The sequence below is a fragment of the Dermacentor albipictus genome, chromosome 1 (assembly GCF_038994185.2).
Source record: "Dermacentor albipictus isolate Rhodes 1998 colony chromosome 1, USDA_Dalb.pri_finalv2, whole genome shotgun sequence".
NCBI classification, from domain to species: Eukaryota; Metazoa; Arthropoda; class Arachnida; order Ixodida; family Ixodidae; genus Dermacentor; species Dermacentor albipictus.
In genome coordinates this window covers 295,051,283-295,071,261 of record NC_091821.1, presented here as the reverse complement: position 1 = coordinate 295,071,261, position 19,979 = coordinate 295,051,283, and the positions used below count along the sequence as shown (strand labels likewise).

Below are 19,979 nucleotides of genomic sequence, written 5' to 3'. Positions count from 1 at the left end.
GTTGGCACCCAGTGACACGTGTCACTATCACTTTCTGAAATGCTCTCGCCAAGCGCTACTCCAATTCTTTCTATCACTGTCATGACGTCATTTCCACCTAGCACACCTTTAATTTCTAAATTATTGGCTCTTTGATACTGTTCTAGTTCGTTTACTCTCTGTGACAACCTTTCGTTCTCTGCCTTGTAATGAACATTAAGTTTCGCTAGCTCCTTGATCACAGCCCTCAAATCAGCTATATCTTTTGTGAGGCCCTGCATTCCATCGCATGCAGTGGAACAAAATTTACACTGTCTTTCAATTCTCTGAGTTCCGTTCTCATGTCCCGCTTGAAATTCTCTAGTTGTCGGCACAAGTATTTCACATACATTTTGCCTGACTAGCTCAGACAACAAAGCAAGTATACATCAGTATCAACACACACTTTGTTCGGCAGCAGCACACAGGACAATCCAATAAAATGCTCGACTCCTAAACAGTTAGCTCACCTGTGAAAGCAGACGATGGCTATTAGCGCTGTACAGACGGTGCGCTGCTGCCGAACTGTAGCCCGTGCCAGCCTTTCCTTCACCTTTTAAAAGGGCGTGGTGACGCCCTTTTCTGGAAGATGGCAGTGGTAGCCTCGACTGTCACGTCATGCACCGATTAGCCCTTGTGTCGCTCCTTCACTTCTTGCTGATATGTCAGATCAGATGCAGCACATTTCCTGCGAAAGCAGACAATGGCTATTAGCGCTGTACGGACGGTGCGCTTCTGCCGAACTATGATTCCGGAGCGCCAGCTCCATGCTGCTGTGCTGCAAAAGATCACACCCTTTCCTATGTGCTGAACTGGACGTGGAAGGGCTGGCTAAGGGAGTGTGTGTGCGCCGAATTTGCGCCATTCATTTCACGGCAACATGAACTGTCCACTCACAAGGGTTGCTTTCTTTCGGGTGATAAACTGGTGGTGACTGAAAAGTTACATTTCCATATACTTCCATAAACCCTGCACGCAGGACACCCAGGCATCGTCAGGATGAAAGCACTCGCTTGCAGCTATGTGTCGTGGCTTGGAATGGACGCTGCTATCGAAGAATGGGTTCGCCGGTGCCAGGCATGTCAGGAGGCGTAGCCAGAGATGCCACAGGGACCAGTCCACCATTGGTAGCCCACCCGGACACCATGGTCCCGGCTGGGTGTTGATTTTGCCGGGCCGTTTCAGGGGCAGACCTTCTTGGTAGTGGTTGACTCGTATTCAAAATGGCTAGAGGTCATTCTTGTATCATCGATAACGTTACTTACCATGATTGGTGTCCTGTGGAGGCTATTTGTGACACATGGGCTGCCGGCCGCAGTCGTCTTAGATAACAGAGCGCAGTTCACGTCCGTCGACTTCAGGAGTTTTCTGAGTGTAAATCTGATCTGTCAGGCTACATCGACACTCTTCCACCCCATCACGAATGGACAGGCTGATAGAATGATTTTTAGAAATGGTTTTAGGCGCAAAAAGTACACGGACAACAGAATAAAAGACACGGACAGGCAAACGACCAAAAGAAGGCCTATCTCAAATCATATACGAGAACTGGGAAAAGTGACTGGCTGATTTCATGTTACAGCAGCACATAACCTCGCACACAGCCACAGGTCAGTCACCGACTGAACTTTTAATGGCCCGTCGGTTGTCAACTATACTGGACTGGCTGCATCTGGACATGGCTGCAGATAGGTAATCCTGGCTGTCAGCACCTATGCCTACCTCACGGACGTTCCAGCCAGAAGATCTTGTCTTCACACGCAACTATAATGAAGGCCCATCATTGATTACAGCACTTATCTCGAGATCCACGGGGCCTGTGTCCTATGAGGTCGTGTTACTGGATGGCTGAGTACTTTGCCACCATATGTACCAGCTTTCACATTGGATTGGCGTGGCTATCATGACACCGGAACCGGCAATCGCAGAACGGCAACTAGAGAGCAAGCCTGTCGAGTTCCCCACAACCAATGGGCACAGCAGCGGAACTTCCGAAGATGAAGTTGTAGAGCAGCAACCTACAGAAGTTCAATTTCCATACGGCACCTCTGCACATCAACCAATCTTGACCGACGATGTCGCAGAACCAGTCATTGAATCGAGGGAGCCGTCGTCCACCATTGATCAGCCGTGCTTGCGTCTTTCACAGCGAGCTTGTAATGTTCGACGGAATTTGAGGCGCTATGTTTTAGCATTAGCGGATTGTTAGTAATGGTCTGTCTAAGGGGGGAGGGGTCTTATGTTTGCATACTACAGCCGCTTGCGTGCCATGACTGTAGTTTTATGATGTCGGCAAATTTGCTTGGTTCTGACTATGATGTCACAAAAGTGAATAAAGAGCAGCCATAGCAAGTGGCTGGGCCTTCTGCAGTTGAGTCGAACTGCATGTCAGTATGTCATTGCTTGTGCAATATAATATTGTTTTTTCTTCTAATTTGACATTTCTCGACTCAATAACTTTGGACTGTGTACACCTATCGCTGCAAGTCTTGTTGAAATTAAATTAAATTGTTTATTTGCCATCCTGTACATTTACAGATTCCTATCTCTCTGACCATCACTCTACGCAACTTGTGACCGAAATATGGTGCCTTGAAAAGCTTTTGAGGGTCCCTCTGTGTTACGGTTTGGTGCCGAATCGATACAGATCTATTTGCTGAGGCCACATGACACTTGGAAAGCCGACAAACCATCTTGCCAACAAAATCAAGTGTACAGGATGGCAATGACATTATTCACAGCTGCCATCTTATCGACACATCATCTTGGCGCAGCCTCTTGTTCTGGACACCATTCATAGGCATGCATCGGTCTCCTCGTAGCTTCAAGCAATCCATTACAAAACTAGCTTTGGGTTCACAAAGCAGGTGCAAACAGGCCACTTGTTCATTGACTATCCGACACAGATGTAGTGAGGCCTGTTGCGTGAACCTCCTTATTTGGTAATTGTCGACTGGTACAAAACTAGGTTGAACTTGACAGGCACCTGCTACTTTTTCCATTGGAGCGAATGCTTATGCAAAAAAGAAGTGAGGCGTGCAGACAGGGCACAAGAGTAGAGAAGTGGACAACACGAACGCCGACTATCAACTGAAGGGAGCACTGAGGCGAAAAAAGAAAGAAGACACAAAACTCATCTGCGCATGCTCAGGAATGATAACACCACCTATCAGTCGGGTACACGTGCCGGTCTACGTGAGAAATAACTGTTAAGGCACTTAATCTCTTCCTTATGTAAAGTAATCGAAGGCTGACTCACGCACGCACTTCCACCATTATAGATATGCCATGCCTCTACCATAAGACGCATATCTTCATTCTTATGCCTGTACAATATCGCGCATTCATCTAACTCTGGTGTGCAGTTACAATCTCGGCAATGTAGCGAAAGATTAGAAGGCGATCCACCGGTTAACGACCTTTTATGTTCCATTAGCCTCTGATTGATACAGCGCCCCATTTGCCCTACGTAGAACTGGCCACAGCTAAGGGGAATTTTATAAACCACACCCATACGACAGTCAGTAAAACTGTTGTTCTTACTGTGCTTCACTGGACAAATATCTGTTCGTTTTTTGCCTTTTACCCGCTCCTTTTTATTCTGTACGGCAGCGCCTATCTTGCCTAGCTTATTGGGAGCAGTGAAAGTAACATTATCATCAAATCTACTTGCAACTTTTTTAAGCCTGTGCGACACTGAATGAATATACGGAATAGCCACTACTCTTTTTTTGCTATTACTACTTTCTGTAATCACATCCGTCCCTCTTGAAACCGACTTCTTTAGGCGCTCAGCCATAGTGGCCACTGCTACACTAGGATAACGTGCTTCTAATAGGCGCCAGACCTGTGCATTAAAACTGGCGCTCATTTTGTGCATGCAGGATCTGGTGAGGGAAGACTTAAGGCACGACATGGCGATTCCGTTTTTTACTACTTTGGAATGCTTGGATTGAAAGTTTAGCAACGGCTTCGAAGATCTTGGGGAGTATTGCCAACAAACATGATTTTGTTCGAAGATCAAAGAAATGTCAAGAAACTGAATTACGCATCGCTGAGGTAATTCCTTGGTAAACTTTAATCCTCCCCCATAAAGTTTAAATTGCTCACTTACTGAGGTAGCAGCCGAGTCTAATTCTTCCCTATTGCAGAAAATTAGGTAATCATCAACGTAACGAAATATCTTGATAACGCTATCACCTAAGGCTTTCTCTAAGCAGTTGTCAACCTTACTCAGGTAAATGTTGCTAAGAATAGGGGCAACCTTTGAGCCAATGCAAATGCCTGATTTCTGCAGAAAAACGCCATCTCTCCACCCAATCAGCGTCGACTTCAAGTACATTGAAAGAATTTCTAGAAAAGCTCCCATGGAAACACCGCATCTGTCAATAAAAGCCGACTCTTGCACTTGTTCTTTAATGCACTCATTTGCGGAATTTAGCAACCCGTCATGCGGCAAGGAATAATACAGGTCTTCGATATACATGCTAAAAGCTGTACAATCACCAGGATTTTCCTCTCTCAAATACTGAACTAGTGCCTGAGAATTACGTACGCAAAAGGGGTCTGAATAAACTAGTGAAGCTAAGTAGTTCTGTAGGTAACTAGCGACACAGACTTGCCACGTCCCTTTCTCTGACACTAAAACACGAAACAGAATTTCTTGTTTATGGGTCTTGGCCGAAAAAAAACAGTTCTAAGGTGAGGGATTTAGCTTTCTTGACATTACAGACAAGCCTATCAAGATTATGTCTTGACAAGGGGTCAACCGCACATTGCTTAACTACCGAAGGCTTGAGTTTTACTGACTGTAAATTCTTTTCTATGGCTGAAAGAAATGGCTTTTTCTGTAAACATGTCCTCTGGCATAATTACGAAATAACCTTCCTTGTCAGATATTACTGGTCTAAGTTTATGCTCCACAAGGTAATCAACTAACGATCGGACAGGGTCAGGCGTCTTAAAATGAGAATTTGATTGTTTAAGACCAGCAATGCAATCCGAAATACAGCTTGAGCGTTCTTCTTCCGGGACGAACTTGGTTATGTAGCGTGGTATGCTTAAAACGTCAACGGGTTTTATGTTAGGCTTAAAACAGTGCTTAGGACCTAAAGCAAGGGTTCTTCTATGGTTATCACTTTCGATGGCGTCTCCAAGAACCAGTACGTTATTTGGCAGTGAATTATTAGAAAGATGTTTCCTCTTACTTTGTTGAAGCTCCGGAAGTTTCATCCTCCATAGGAAGTCCGCGTGCTGCACGGCTAACTTATTCCAGTTGACGTAGGGGCGGTTCCTATGGCGACCGATTACAGAAAGTAGTAATAGCAAAAAAAGGAGTAGTGGCTATTCCGTATATTCATTCAGTGTCGCACAGGCTTAAAAAAGTTGCAAGTAGATATGATGTTAATGTTGCTTTCACTCCCAATAAGCTAGGTAAGATATGCACTGCCGTACAGAATAAAAAGGAGCGGGTAAAAGGCAAAAAAACTAACAGATATTTGTCCAGTGAAGCACAATAAGAGCAACAGTTTTACTGACTGTCGTATGGGTGTGGTTTGTAAAATTCTCCTTAGCTGTGGCCAGTTCTACGTAGGGCAAATGGGGCGGTGTATCAATCAGAGGCTAATGGAACATAAAAGGTCGTTAACCGGTGGATCGCCTTCTAATCTTTCGCTACATTGCTGAGATTGTAACTGCACGCCAGAGTTATATGAATGCGCGATATTGTACAGGCATAAGAATGAAGATACGCATCTTATGGTAGAGGCATGGCATATCTATAATGGTGGAAGTGCGTGCGTGAGTGAGCCTTCGATTACTTTACATAAGGAAGAGATAAAGTGCCTTAACAGTTATCTCTCACGTAGACTGGCACGTGTACCTGACTGACACGTGGTGTTACCATTCCTGAGCATGCGCAGATGAGTTTTGTGTCTTCTTTCTTTTTTCGCCTCAGTGCTCCCTTCAGTTGATAGTCGGCGTTCGTGTTGTCCACTTCTCTACTCTTGTGTCCTGTCTGCACGCCTCACTTCTTTTTTGCATAATGAATCCTTACCAACTAGCTCAGCTTTCTGTCGTTCTGAGCGAATGCTGTTGACCTGTGCTGTGCCAGCAATACCTTAGCACAGAGTAGTGATGCGAAGTCACATGGTGTGTGTTGTACAGTTTGACCTTGACGTGTTGATGATAACCCACAGATCCCACCTGCTATAAATATTGGAAAACTCTTCTGTTTTCTTGAGGAAAGCTGGAAACCAAACCCTTTCTAAGCAGTATACAATTGCCATGCCACACAGTGTGACCTGTTATTGAAATGAAAACCTCATTGGTCATCATAACATCACTATTTCACTTAAACAGAGGAAAAAGCAGGTGACGTAGGCTGCATTCTGTTTATGAAAACATGTTTTTCACACGTTTGTATATGAACTGACCTGTAATCAGCATACTAATTTGGTGTTCCCTTTTATTGGATTAGACCATGCTGTACAATTTCTGGGTACCAAACTTACTGGGAGCTAGCAACAATCTTGTTAAAATGTAGACTCCTGAGCATGTGCAGTACCTGGTTTCCTTGCATAAAATTTTTTTATATTCTACTCCATATTCTACATTTTTCTTTTATGCAATTCGAAATATACTATTAGGTATTTGCACAATATTTTGATCACTTCTGGGCTGTATGTGTCCATCATGAAAGTTGTTTGAAATGTGAAGGTATTCGTGGGAACCCATTGCAAGCACATGTGCAGAGTCATGGAAAAAGACTCGGTCATGAGCTGACCAAAAGGTTTTTTCTGTTTACTTCATTGGTAGCGGTGCTGGGTACATATAAAGGCAGAAAATTTGGCACTTCAGAGCAGTGAAATTCATGATCTTTGATTGTAGCTCGAAGTGAACACGGACACAGAAAGGAGCAGACAGGATGAGCGCTAACTCTCAACTAAATTTTTATTAAAACGAAGAACATATATATATATAGGTGATTGCAAAAACTGCAGCACCTATATATATATACATATGTTCTTCGTTTTAATAAAAATTTAGTTGAGAGTTAGCGCTCGTCTTGTCTGCTCCTTTCTGTGTCTGTGTTCAACTGCGCGCTACAATCCAAGATCATGTTACCGTACCAACTCGCCCAACTTTCTATCCTTTTGCAGTGAAATTCCACTATTGCAATCTATTGCGATTTTTTTTTACGGGCTGGTTAATGTTCGCTAAAGAAGGATGTCCTGCCACCATCCGTGTAAAATGTTTTCATGCTCTTTAGTGTTTGTAGGGCACCTCTAAGCATCAGATAAACAAAATCAAGTGTCATAGCATCCATCAGATTATCTCATTGGATACCATAGCTTTGTGTTTTAGTACTTACAATTTCCTTGAAGGACTCCATGTGTTGCAGGCGAGAACAGAGCTTGGAGATTGGTTCTGGCTACCGGCCCTGCAAGAAGCGCATTGTGCGGCCCCTCATTAAGGCCCAAGAGCGGTTTGGCAAGAAACGCTCCTACCGGCTTCCCTCGGACCCTCCCAGGTATCATGGCTCCATCCCTTCATTTTGTTCTGCCTGTTGTAATGATATTCAAGAACATTGTCTTAGTTCAGTTTTTATGCACTGTGCTTATTGTGCAGGGAGCTTTCGTCACACTTTTTCTACTTGAAACATACACAGGCACTATGGACTGAAACATTCTGTTCATGTTTGTGGGAAAACCTTGGTAGTGTTTTTTAATCTCGCAACCTTCAAGTGGGAAAACGTCTGTCGATGAGGTCAGCGCACTTGCGTCAAACCAGATTACAGCTGTTTCAACTCCGTGGTTATGTGTCAGCAGGGGCAAGAATAAAACTAGTAAAATAAAGGTTTCCTAAGATCGTGTCACACACGCTGGAAGGCATGTCAGTTTTTTCGAGTGTGCGCAACTTTATTTACTTAGACGCATCCAAAAAATTCGAGTTGGAACTTTGGAAAAGATATGTGGCCCTTGTATTACAGGTTGTAATAGTTAATATTGATTCAATTGTACACCTTTGTTGCATATATATGCGGTTACTCGGCACACCACACACTCCACTTCTCACATTTTGCAGTAGTATTGAAAGTTGGCAAGTTGGTGTTTCTTGTTCCTTTTAGAGTGCAGCTCTTAGGTGCCCGTTCCTGCGGCAAGCATCAGATTCTGTGGCGGCATAACCAAGCGAACAAGCAGAGTGAAAGATGAAAGAGCAAACATGGAGCGAGATAGAAAGGACACAAGCCGTCAATGGCGGAGACCAACTAGAGCAGCCCCTTCAGTGACATGCGCATGGGAAACTAGTGTCATGCGGACCCACCCAACCACTCCATGCGTACTCGTAACTGGTTGCAGCCGGACCGCTCGTTTCGTACTATCGCCTGCTCGCGTCAGCTCTCGCTCACACTTGTTTGGGTTGCTTGGTTTGGTCTCGTTCATGCTTGTTTCGATTGTAATGGTTTGCGATTGTTTTATAATCTGATTGTATATGCGACGTGAATTGTGTAGTACGTTCTGGAAGCCACACGGCACCATCAATTACTCTGGAATATTCACCAAGTCATGTATAAAAGCCGATGCATTTGACCCGCAGATCAAATTTTCGGTGATTGCCAACTCTGCTACATGTCTCTCAAATTCTTTTCCTCAATATATCATGAAATGAAAACACGTATAAAGCTGCCTTCCAATTTCCCATTGGAAAGTATCGTAATCGTTGGTGATTTTTAGGAGGTAATATTAATTTGAAATGGGAACTACAAGTTCGAAAAATCACACTTTTATAGTGTGCTGTCAGCAAAAATCGAGTAGAATATCGGGCCTTGGGAGGTGCCGTCACACTTCGAATCGTTCGGCTTGTTGACACTATGCCGCCATCTTGATACTGTAGTGCTTAGAATATACTGACTAGCCTGCTGAACCATGGCCAATGGATTGAAAGGCACATGGTGCGGCCTGCCATGTACACTGAAAATGACTTCCCCCACCGAGTGGGGATGGCCGTGGAGTGAGAAGCACGGCAGCAGGCATGCCTTGAGGTCGTTCACACAGTCTGCTTTTATGAGTACCATTTGCTGGAAAATAGCTGGAGTTACTTACCCGGCCCAAGATGGGTGTTTCACCTGATGGTTGCATTTCGTAGGAGAAGTTACCGAGGACGTATTTTTTCATATCCTAGAGGGCCACAGCTGGTTCTGGAGCCCTCCACTGAGGTTTTTGTTGAAGTCAAAAATCTGAATTTGCTTCACTTTATTAGGGGTGTGCATATAGCAGTTTTTCAGACTGAATTGAATATGAGTAAAATAGTGCTAGATGCGAATAGAATTGGCTATAGAATATTTTTCTATTAGTTATGTGAATAACGTACAGCCTTCTTGCCAACAGTTTTCACATCCTGGCATTCACAACTATAGAAAGTTTCTGTCATTACCTGCACATTAGGAAGCATGCTTTATTAAAAGTACAGAGGAAGCAATAGGAACATCTAAACAGATTGTTTGGAAGGTCAGGGCGTTTATGCCTGTTTCACATGGTGGGATTTTCGTCTCTCCGAAAGTGCAGTTTCAGTCAAGTGCACCAAAAATTGCAATTGTACTCATCCCCCCACCCCCCATGGTATATTGGTAACATGCGACCAACAATTTGGTCGCATGTTACGCTGATTGCAGCATTTGGTTGGATGCGAGCACCAAAAAATGTAAGCAGAGAGGAGAAAATCCATCGCAATTGTGCCAAGAGCAGTTTCGCAGTTTGTTTTGATTATGGTGGTTGGGAAATAACTGTCGTTCAACAAATACAGAAAACGGCAACTTAGCCATGAATGGCACAATCCGGTATGTATCATGAGCACCGAAATGTTAACATAAGATAAGATAAAAACTCACAGTTCAGATTCGGTTCTATGATTTCTATGCATTTGTTGACTTGCTACGCTGCAAATGAAGTAACAGTTTTTTTCACCTTGGCTTCTGGTGCTGATAGTTCATACATTTGCAAGCCTTTCTGTTATTCATACGAGCTGCGAGTTGTAAATATACCTTGATATAATGAAATTCTTGGTATAATAAAGTATTTAACTTCTTATAACCTCTTGTACATAGAACACCATGTATTTAGGACCACAATTTAGCAAAGTGTATTTGTATGCAATTTCAATATAACAAAATTTCGCTTCTGCCACAAAGGCATGCGAGACAGTAAATGGAAACATCCGTGGACACAGATGGTCAAATGGTTGAGTTATAAACGTCTGTTTGCGAACGCACCTCTAAAATCGCGTGCAGCATGACAAGAGTGACCTCTGAAGTGGAGCTGCATTATGTTCTTTATAAAGTCCAAGTGCAATAAGATCCTATCGCACCTCGCACACTTTCTGTTTTAGGTGCAAGTGAAAGTGTGCGAGGGTGAGACAAGGAAGATGGTGGCTTCTTGAGTGACACCTTCTCACACAAGCAAAGGGAAAGAGGGGGAGGGGGGCAGCTCGCAATAACGCAAGCAATTGCGTGCTAGGGGCAGGGGGGATAAGTTGGCATGTGTCTCGGCCGTGGCTATGCATGGCTATAAGTGCAGCTGAGCACATGCGCGTCTACGCACCCTGCTTTAGAAGTAATCTACCTCGTGTGCAAAGAATGGGCGTGTTAAGACGACATGGCATTATGTAAGCTGTCTTACCGTGCGCGTTTAGTATTGGAGGTTGCGTAATTTTGAGTTTTGGTGACCCGTTGGAGCAAGAGGCAGACGAAGCATTTGCTCCCCACTGCCGGCGCTTTTCATGATAGCGTCATCTCAGTGCGGGTGACGCTATCAGCCGTGGGGGCGAAGTGCATGGTCGACGTGGCATGAAACTGTATCATTATTTTCTGACTCCTAGATTCATCAAAATAAATTGTTTTCTAATTCAAATTTGCTTTTTTTTTATTGCCCGGTAATTCGAAAAATTCCGCGGCCGCTTTCTGTGTAAGAAAAATCCATTAGCGACTGTACTTATTTGCATGAAAGGTTGAATTTCAATACAACAAAATTGATATATAAGAAGCAAATTGCCGATTTTACCTACTTCATTATACCGAGGTTTAACTGTACTACGAAATGTCCCTCACTAAAAGAATGGCATTCGGATGTCGCGATTTTCTGGTTTGTTGTGTTCCATGCTGCTCGTGATATACCGTATTTACTCACATAATGATCGGACTTCTTTGTCAAAAAAATTGATGCAAATTCAGGGGTGCGATCATTACGCTGGTTAAATTTCTTGTGAAAAGAATTTTTTTTTTTTTTCATCCCACATTTGCTACGGGATGACAACCGGTCAAGAGGCGGCTGCTGCTGCACGATTGCGCTGTAATAGTTAGGGACACCAAAACAAAAATGGCGGCCGGCGGAGCAAGCTGAACGTGCTGAACACAATTTTTTTTTTCCTTGAGTGCATTACGCGCATTGAGACAGTTTCTTCCGTATCAGTAATGAGTAATATTGTTAATATTGGCAAGTTTGCGACCATAACATAGCCATGTTCACTTTGAGGGGACAGAAACAGAGATGGGTGCGCTTAGCTGCCAGTGACATAGAAACACATGGCGGGCATGCTGCAGAAACTGCTGCATTTGTCTTCACTACCATCCTAATACGGCGCGTTTCCGCTAACGGTGGGCGAATATCTTAGCTGTGTTACAAGCGTCGGCGTATGAATAGGGTACACTTCTAATGTATCAGTGTAAATGTGGCCACTATCGTGGCCGCTCGCGATTTGTTGCGTGCCCACGAGTGCACACGAGAAGAATTGAAAGGCATCTTTTTTGTCATTGTTGTTGGCCAAAACCATTATGCCTACAAGTAATAAAGCCAAGGCAAGTTTGGTTGTAGCTTTTTTTTTTTTTTTCATGGAAGCGCAGAAAGTGATGAAAGGAATGAAATGGGGCATCTGCTTAAGAATGTTTGGCGCATGCAGACCACTTGGTATGTCTTCAAGAGTCATTCGCCTAGCATTTGACAGCATTTGACAAATGGTAAGCACAATCATCATTAATTAGACTAGCTAGCACGACATATCACTGCGACAAGTTTGGGGTGTAAGCATTACATGGGAAAGAATAAAATCTAATTTTGACGACAAAATTCAGGGGTGTGATCATTATGCGAGTGCGATCATTATGCGAGCAAATACGGTAAAAAAAAATGCTGCATTTGAAGCATGGTATTGTTATGTCGGTGTGACCACCAAGAATGCCATGCCGAGCATATTGGGCACGCTGGTACAGCATTCTGAAGAGAGATGCAGACGAACACAGGGACCGAGGCTGAGAGTGAGTTTATTGAAGCGTGGCACCTTAAATAGGCACAGCGTCGCTATCACAGCGCCCCCCGAGGGCAAGTAAGTTTTGGTCTCGAAACCAAAACCCCGATATAACACCGTCCCCCTCTCTTTGAAAACAATTCTTGGGAGAAGCAATGTCATACATTATACAATAGTAATTGTAAGAAGGCATATTGAACAGAAGGCAGGGGAAGCATCATTATACATTTGTTAATGGTATACATTACTTTGGCATCCTTTCCCAATTCTCTCTCCTTCCTGAAGAACAAAAAGTAGCAAAATAGAGCACTTGATTTACAATTAAAAACACATAACAAAACATGAACATGGAACACAATGGACCACACAGCAGCCAACAAAATTTGAAACAACAGCGCCGTTTTGATGGGGACAAGCAGGGAGAAACAACACGGACGAGCGCTGCCGTGTCGTGTCGAACAGTGCTCGTCCAAGTCGTTTCTCCCAGCTTGTCCCCATCAAAACTGCACTGTTCTGTTTAAAATATGGCTTACCAACTCGCCCAAACGTCCGTTTTAACGAGCCAACAAAACACCTTAATACCTACCTGTCCAGGTATGTTACAGAAATGCAAGTAATAAAATATGAACACATGACGTAACAGTTCTGCGGAAGCCTGCAAGGTGGATGTCTAGCAATTGCTACGAACTGGTGGATGTCTGCTTTTCCCTTTATTATGAACACATGAAATGATCATGAAATACAATCTTGAAGGTGGCTTGGTTTCTGGTGCCGCCTTTTTGACCGCCAAGGCAATTGCGGTGCATAAAGCTGCATTTCATCCATAGATGCCAGTAATAGCTCTGAAGTTGCTTTTGAGCTTTGCTGCTCCGCTAAGCACTCACCAGGCGAACCTAGCCCACTGAAGCACCCGTCAGACGACTCCGAAGGCGAAGAACAAGGTCCAAAAGAATCCGAAGATTCACTGACGTGCTCCTCAGGCACAGCTGGGAGCGAAGACTTATGAAGGACTGCATGTGAGCACAAAGGCTCGGAGACATGAGCGTTAGGTGTTTCAGAGAAAGCATGGGGACTGGGCACATCAGTCATTTGTTTTGAAGGTGCCTGCATTGAACCACTGGGTTCACTTACACGTCTGTCAGGCAAAGCAAGGAGTTCATTTTGGCTGGGTACTACAGCTGGACGTTGAATTGTACCTGAACAGAATCCTCAGATCCTGTGAAACGCTCAGCAGTCGATGCTGCAAGCAATGCAGTATAACTGGGCATGTCAGTCAGCATAAGTAATGGTGCCTGACTCTTTTGCCTTTCGGCCGAACATGTAATACTCATTCGAGCAACTTTACGAGCTTTATAAGAATGCACTCACGAATGAGAAGAATTGCACTGAAATGAGCAATTCACTGAAGGCATATCTGAAGTACTGCATCTGACTGTTTTGCAACAGAATTGATAAGACGGTTATATGCCATAGCATATAACGAACGGGTGGATGTCTGATTTTCTCTTTATTAATGCCATAGCATGCGTGCGATTATAGAAAAACCTGGTAGGAATGCACTCAACATGCAAACTGACCCATGATGTTCAGTTAACCTGAGTTTTCCGTGGAGCTTGCCGTCGTGACACTTTAACTGGGATGGACTGTTCCAGCTCTCTACACTGGTTCACTCTCGCTGATGGTGAAGTCGTACTGCCATTGGCATGTGGTGCACTGTTAAAATCCAAAGCACCGTATAATTACAAAAGGACACAGCACAAGAAAGACAATGACACGAGAGAGCGACACTCCCACAGTGCTGACTTACAACAGTTTATTCATGAAGCAACGAAAGAATAAATATATAAAACATAGGGTTTTACCATGCACAATATGTGAATGATCGGCAAAAAACCTGGAATGTCATTTGCAATGCTGATAATGATAGCCACGTACACACAGAGCACATGAAATACTTGCTATTCACCCACTGTGGTTGCTCAGTGGCTATGGTGTTGGGCTGCCGAGCACGAGGTCGCAGGATTGAATCCCAGCCACGAGATTCGATCCCAGCGGCCGAGCCCCGGCGGCCTCATTTCGATGGGGGCGAAATCAGAAAACGCCCGTGTAGTTAGATTTAGGTGCACGTTAAAGAACCTCAGCTGGTCGAAATTTCTGGAGACCTCCACTACGGCGTGCCTCATAATCCGAAAGTGGTTTTGGCACGTTGTGGAGACCCCTTTTGGACCCCTGTCTCCTGTTCACGCGCGACATGGGCCATTCACCCGTGCGATCACTGGAAACACGCAGTTACTAGCCTTCTTTTCGATAGTGTACATTCCCCGCAGCCGCTGGCGCCAGCACGACGCGGAGCCTGCTGCTTGCGCGCGCGGCTCACGTTACACCGTGCGCCGCCCGTAGGAACAGTGCCTGAGGAGCGGGCCCCTCTCGCCCTCTCTTTGGCTTCTCTCTCCTTCAGCATCGGAGGTGCGCGGCGCTTTCGCCTGACAGATTGACTTTCGGTGCTCTTGGCTGTCGGACGTGCGGACCCACTTGGTCCTGCGACCCTCTGAGCAAGGCAGCCCCCTTCTGTGTGGCGAACCTGCTCGGAAGAGCCATCGTGGCAGAGCAGACTTCCCGGGAGCTTTCACCCACAGTCTGCAACTGCCACCCCAGTGCTGTATTCCTGTACTGTACGCATATTTTGTACATAACAAGGAATAAACCCCCATTCGTTGGTGCCATGGCTGGAGTAGTCTCTATGCCTTGAAGGTGAGTCAGTGAACCCGCCTCGGCGCTTCTTTGTGTGCGCTGCTTAGTGGGGACGAGCAACATGTCTGCTTAGACTATAGCTAGCCGGGTGCGGGCATGTTAGCCTGAAGCCCCACAACGTAAACCCCATAATTTAATTTTTTTTAAATACTTGCTATTCAAACCCTGTCAAGATATGCCATTTCCCGAGATGAAAGTGAAATCGAAGGAGAACTGTCGCACGAACTATCAAACTTCCTAATGAAATCTGTGTCAGCTGTGAACTAAGTTTTTTCCGGAGTGCCAAAACCACCGCAACACCAGCGCGTTGCCCTACCCTCGTCAGTTTGTGGGACACATCATGTATATACAGAAGTACTGCAAGTTTTTTCTTTTCCGCTGGCGTATGTGGTGCTCGATCAGCTTCACCATGCTTGATTTGCTTAAAAAGCTTTCCTGCAACAGCTGATACTAAAGCCTTCGTGTATCTGCGAGACAACAAGCGGTCAACCTGAGCTTCGAAACTTTTTTTGCATAGAATGCGGAGATGACCTTCTGAGGGCACTGACATGGCACACATTAACAATTCCTCGGTGTTTTTAATTTATTATTTTATTTACTATTATTATTTAGTTATTTTCTGGTCACATGAGCTACGCGAAAATAACTGTTTAAGGTTTTTGGACGTAAGGCTGTGCATGTCTAGTAGACATTTGTACTAGTCGTTCGAACCAAGGAGTGGGAAACCACTTCTCTTTCCAGTCAGCACATTCGAAATTACTCAAACGAAGAATCGTTAATGTGTGCCTTGTCAGAGCCCTCAGAAGGTCATGTCCGCATTCTATGCAAAAAAAGTTTTGATGCTCAGGTTCACCGCTTGTTGTCTGCCAGATACATGAAGTCTTTAGTATCAGCTGTTGTGGAAAAGCTTTTTAAGCAAATGACTCATGGTGAAGCTGATCGAGCACCACGTCCGCCAGTGGAAAAGAAAAAAACTTGCAGTAATTCCGTGTATACATGATGTGTCCTACAAACTGAGGAGGGTAGGGCAACACCCTGGTGTTGTAGTGGTTTTTCCCACCCTGGAAAAACTAGCAAAGCTTTGCAAGTTTGCTTCACAAGCCAGGCGTGGCCATTGTACTGTGAAACACAGGAGGGGTTTAGTGCCCTGCATCACTGCCTAGGCATCCTTCTCTCATTTGGTCTTGGGCGACGATTCAGTATCAGTTTCACCTCGTTAGGAATAACTTCTCTGATGTGTGAGACAGGCAGCTGAGACTGTAAGTTGTTTTGGTGCACCGCCTTGAACACGCTACTAGTGAATTCCCGGTAAGCGCTGAAAGTTTTTATTTCTTCTCATTTTATTTTTTTTTCCACACTACATTTAAGTATTGTTCACTTTTGCCGAAAATGTATCGTATATCTAGCCGCGTTCATGGCCGCATGCGTACGGGTGACTCCAAAACCACAATGTTGGAACCGTTGAGGAATACTACGCAGTGTCACCTGCGCACGTGTGACTCCGGAACTACAAGGCCGGAGCCGTTTAGAAATCATTCTATATTGAGTTACCCATCGCGATCAGGAAAACACTTCTATCGAGAACAAATCAAAGAAGCTTTAAGGCATGAAGGGTCCCTGGGGGCTGTACTTGTCGGCGATACGGTAGCCTCCCCGCCTGCAAGATTATTTGACTGAGCTATGGTGAAGGCTCGGTTGCCATAGTCAGAAGTTCAAATCCCGGTATAATTTTTTTTTTTTATGATGGTGAGCTTGAAATTTACCTCCTTCAGTGTGCAACTTCTGCAGGCTTGGAGTGATGCCTCTCACCGGCAAAAGAATGCCGAGAGCGAGTGGGGCTGTACTAATCCAGGTACAACCAAATTAGGAAGGCCCGCAAAGCTTTAACAAGACACTCCCTCACCAGATCAGGAATTGGCCTCCCTGGTGCAGTATTCTACCACTCCCTCCCACATGGCTCACTCAATTACCCAATGGCCCTCAGTCTCCAGCAGCTGCAGAGCATCTGACCAAGGCGGCGGTCATACCTGTAATGCAGCAGAGGGTGCTAAGAATGTCTGGGTCCGGACAGGCCGCCAATGCAAACTGACCCTTGCAACGTTTAGCACCCAAACCCTCTCGAGTGAGGCTAGCTTAGCAGGACTCTTTGAGGAATTATCAGACATTGTTTGGGATATCATCGGCCTTAGTGAGATTAGAAGAACTGGTGAGGCTTATACATTGCTGAATAACGGACATGTCCTCTGCTATAGAGGTCTCCTAGATAAGAAGCAATACGGGGTAGAATTCATAATCCATAAGGGCATAGCGGGCAACATTGGCGAATTCTGCAGCATTAATGAGAGGGTAGCTGTAGTCATAATCAAACTTAATAAGAGGTATAGATTAAAGGTAGTACAAGCCTACACTCCAACATCCATTCACGATGATGGGGAAGTAGATCAGTTTTATGAAGATGTTGAATTAGCGATGAGAAAAGTGAACACAATATACTGTAGTAATGGGCGACTTCAATGCAAAAGTGGGGAAAAGGCAGGCTGGTGAACAAGCAATTGGTAACTATGGCTTCGATTCTAGGAACGCTAGAGGAAAGATGCTTGCAGAATTCGCAGAAAGGAATAAGCTTTGAATAACGAAAACTTTTTTCAGGAAGCGTAGGAACAGAAAGTGGACCTGGAAAAGCTCTAATGATGAAACAAGAAATGAAATTGACTTCATACTATCTGCTGATCCCAGCATAGTGCAGGATGTAGAAGTGATAGGTAGGGTAAAGCGCAGTGATCATAGGTTAGTGAGGCCTAGGATTCATCTCAATTTGAACAGGGAAAGAGCTAAATTGGGCGAGAAGAAACAGGTCAACCTAGAGGCAGTAAGGGTAAAAGCAGACAAATTAAGGCTGGTACTAGCAAACAAATATACAGCCTTAGAACAGAGAGTTGATGATGACATAGAGCTAATGAATGAAATCGTAACTAGGTTGGCTTCACAGGCAGCAATTGAAGTGGGAGACAAGACACTAAGGCAACAAGTAGGCAAGCTCTCCCAAGTAAAAAAGAACCTAATAATGAAACAACAAAAAATGAAAGTTTTCAACTCAAAAAAAAGGATAAAATTCGCCGAACTGTCAAAACTGATCCACAAGGTGAAAATAAGAGATATTCGAAACTATACCGGGAGAAAGACTGAAGAAGCCGTAAGAAATGGACGCAGCCTGAAATCGGTGACAAAGAAACTTGGCATAGGACAAACCAAGATGTATGGACTGAAAGATAAGCAGGGTAATATCATCAGCAATCTTGAAGATATTATAAAAGCAGCAGAAGAATTCTATACTGACCTGTACAGTATGCAGAGGACTCAGGAGTACTCTATTGAAACAGTTTTGAGCAGTATACAGAAACTCCTCCTATAACTAGAGATGAGGTCAGAAAGGCCTTGCAAGGCATGAAATGGGGAAAAGTGGCAGGAGAGTATGGAATAACAGTCGACTTAATCAATGATGGAGGAGACATAATGCTTGGAAACTGGTGGCCCTCTATACGATGTGTCTATCGACTGCAAGGGTCCTAGAAAACTGGAAGAATGCAAACATTATACTAATCCACAAAAAGGGAGACGTAAAAGAGCTGAAAAATTGTAGGCCTATTAGCACACTCCCAGTATTATATAAAATATTCACGAAAATAATCTCGAATAGAATAAGGGCAATACGTACTGGACTTTAGTCAACCAAGGGAACAGGCTGGCTTCAGGAAGGGATACTCTACAATGGGTCACATCCATGTCATTATTCAGGTTATTGAGAAATCCGCAGAGTGCAATAAGCCTCTCTATATGGCTTTCATAGATTACGAAAAGGCATCTGATCCAGTAGAGATACCAGCAGTCATAGAGGAATTACGTAATCAAGGAGTACAGATCGCTTACGTAAATACCTTGGAAAATATCTACAGAGGTTCCACAGCTACCCTAATTCTACACAAGAAAAGCAGGAAGATACCTACAAAGAAAGGGGTCAGACAGGAAGACACAATCTCTAATGCTATTCTCTGCATATTTGGAAGTATTCAAGTTAATAAACTGGGAAGGCTTAGAAGTAAAGATCGACAGCGAATATCACAGCAACCTTCGGTTTGCCGATGACATTGTTCTATTCAGCAACAATGCAGACGAATTACAACGAATGATTGAGGACCTTAACAGAAAGAGTGTGAGAGTGGGGTTGAAGAATTATATGCAGAAGACAAAGATAATGATGAATAGCCGGGCAAGGGAGCAAGAGTTCAAGATCACAAGTCAGCCTCTAGAGTCTGTGAACGAGTACATTTACCTAGGTTAATTTATCACAGGGAACCCTGATAATGACAAGGAAATTCATAGAAAAATAAAAATGGGTTGGATCGCATACAGCAGGCATTGCCAGCTCTTGACTAGAAGCTTACCATTATCATTGAAATGGAAGGTGTACAATCAGTGCATTTTACCAGTGCTGACATATGGGGCAGAGACTTGGAGACTGACAAAGAAGCTTGAAAATAAGTTAAGGACCGCGCAAAGAGCGATGGAACGAATACTGCTAGGCATAACGTTAAGAGACAGAAAGAGAGCGGTTTGGATCAGAGAGCAAATGGGTATAGACAATATTCTAATTGTCATCAAGAGGAAAAAATGGAGCTTAGAACGACAGAAAGCTGAGCTAGTTGGTAAGGATTCATTATGCAAACTAGAAGTGAGGCGTGCAGACAGGACACAAGAGTAGAGAAGTGGACAACACGAACGCCGACTATCAACTGAAGGGAGCACTGAGGCGAAAAATGAAAGAAGACACAAAACTCATCTGCGCATGCTCAGGAATGGTAACACCACGTGTCAATCGGGTACACGTGCTGGTCTACGTGAGAGATAACTGTTAA

At 44.2% G+C, this 19,979-nt stretch overlaps 1 protein-coding gene across 8 annotated transcripts in view; it reads left to right on the top strand.

Moving 5' to 3' along the window:
• Positions 1-19,979, top strand: part of LOC135921907 (mitogen-activated protein kinase kinase kinase 13-like) — a 548,581-nt gene that overhangs the window by 309,594 nt on the left and 219,008 nt on the right. For 7 of the 8 annotated variants that reach the window (XM_065456319.2, XM_070531441.1, XM_065456318.1 and 4 more), the window contains one exon: positions 7,421-7,549. The exons of the other annotated variant lie outside the window; for it this stretch is intronic. In XM_065456319.2, coding sequence (XP_065312391.1) covers positions 7,421-7,549 — 129 coding nt within the window. The remainder of the gene's footprint in view (positions 1-7,420; positions 7,550-19,979) is intronic. 8 annotated transcript variants of the gene reach the window in all.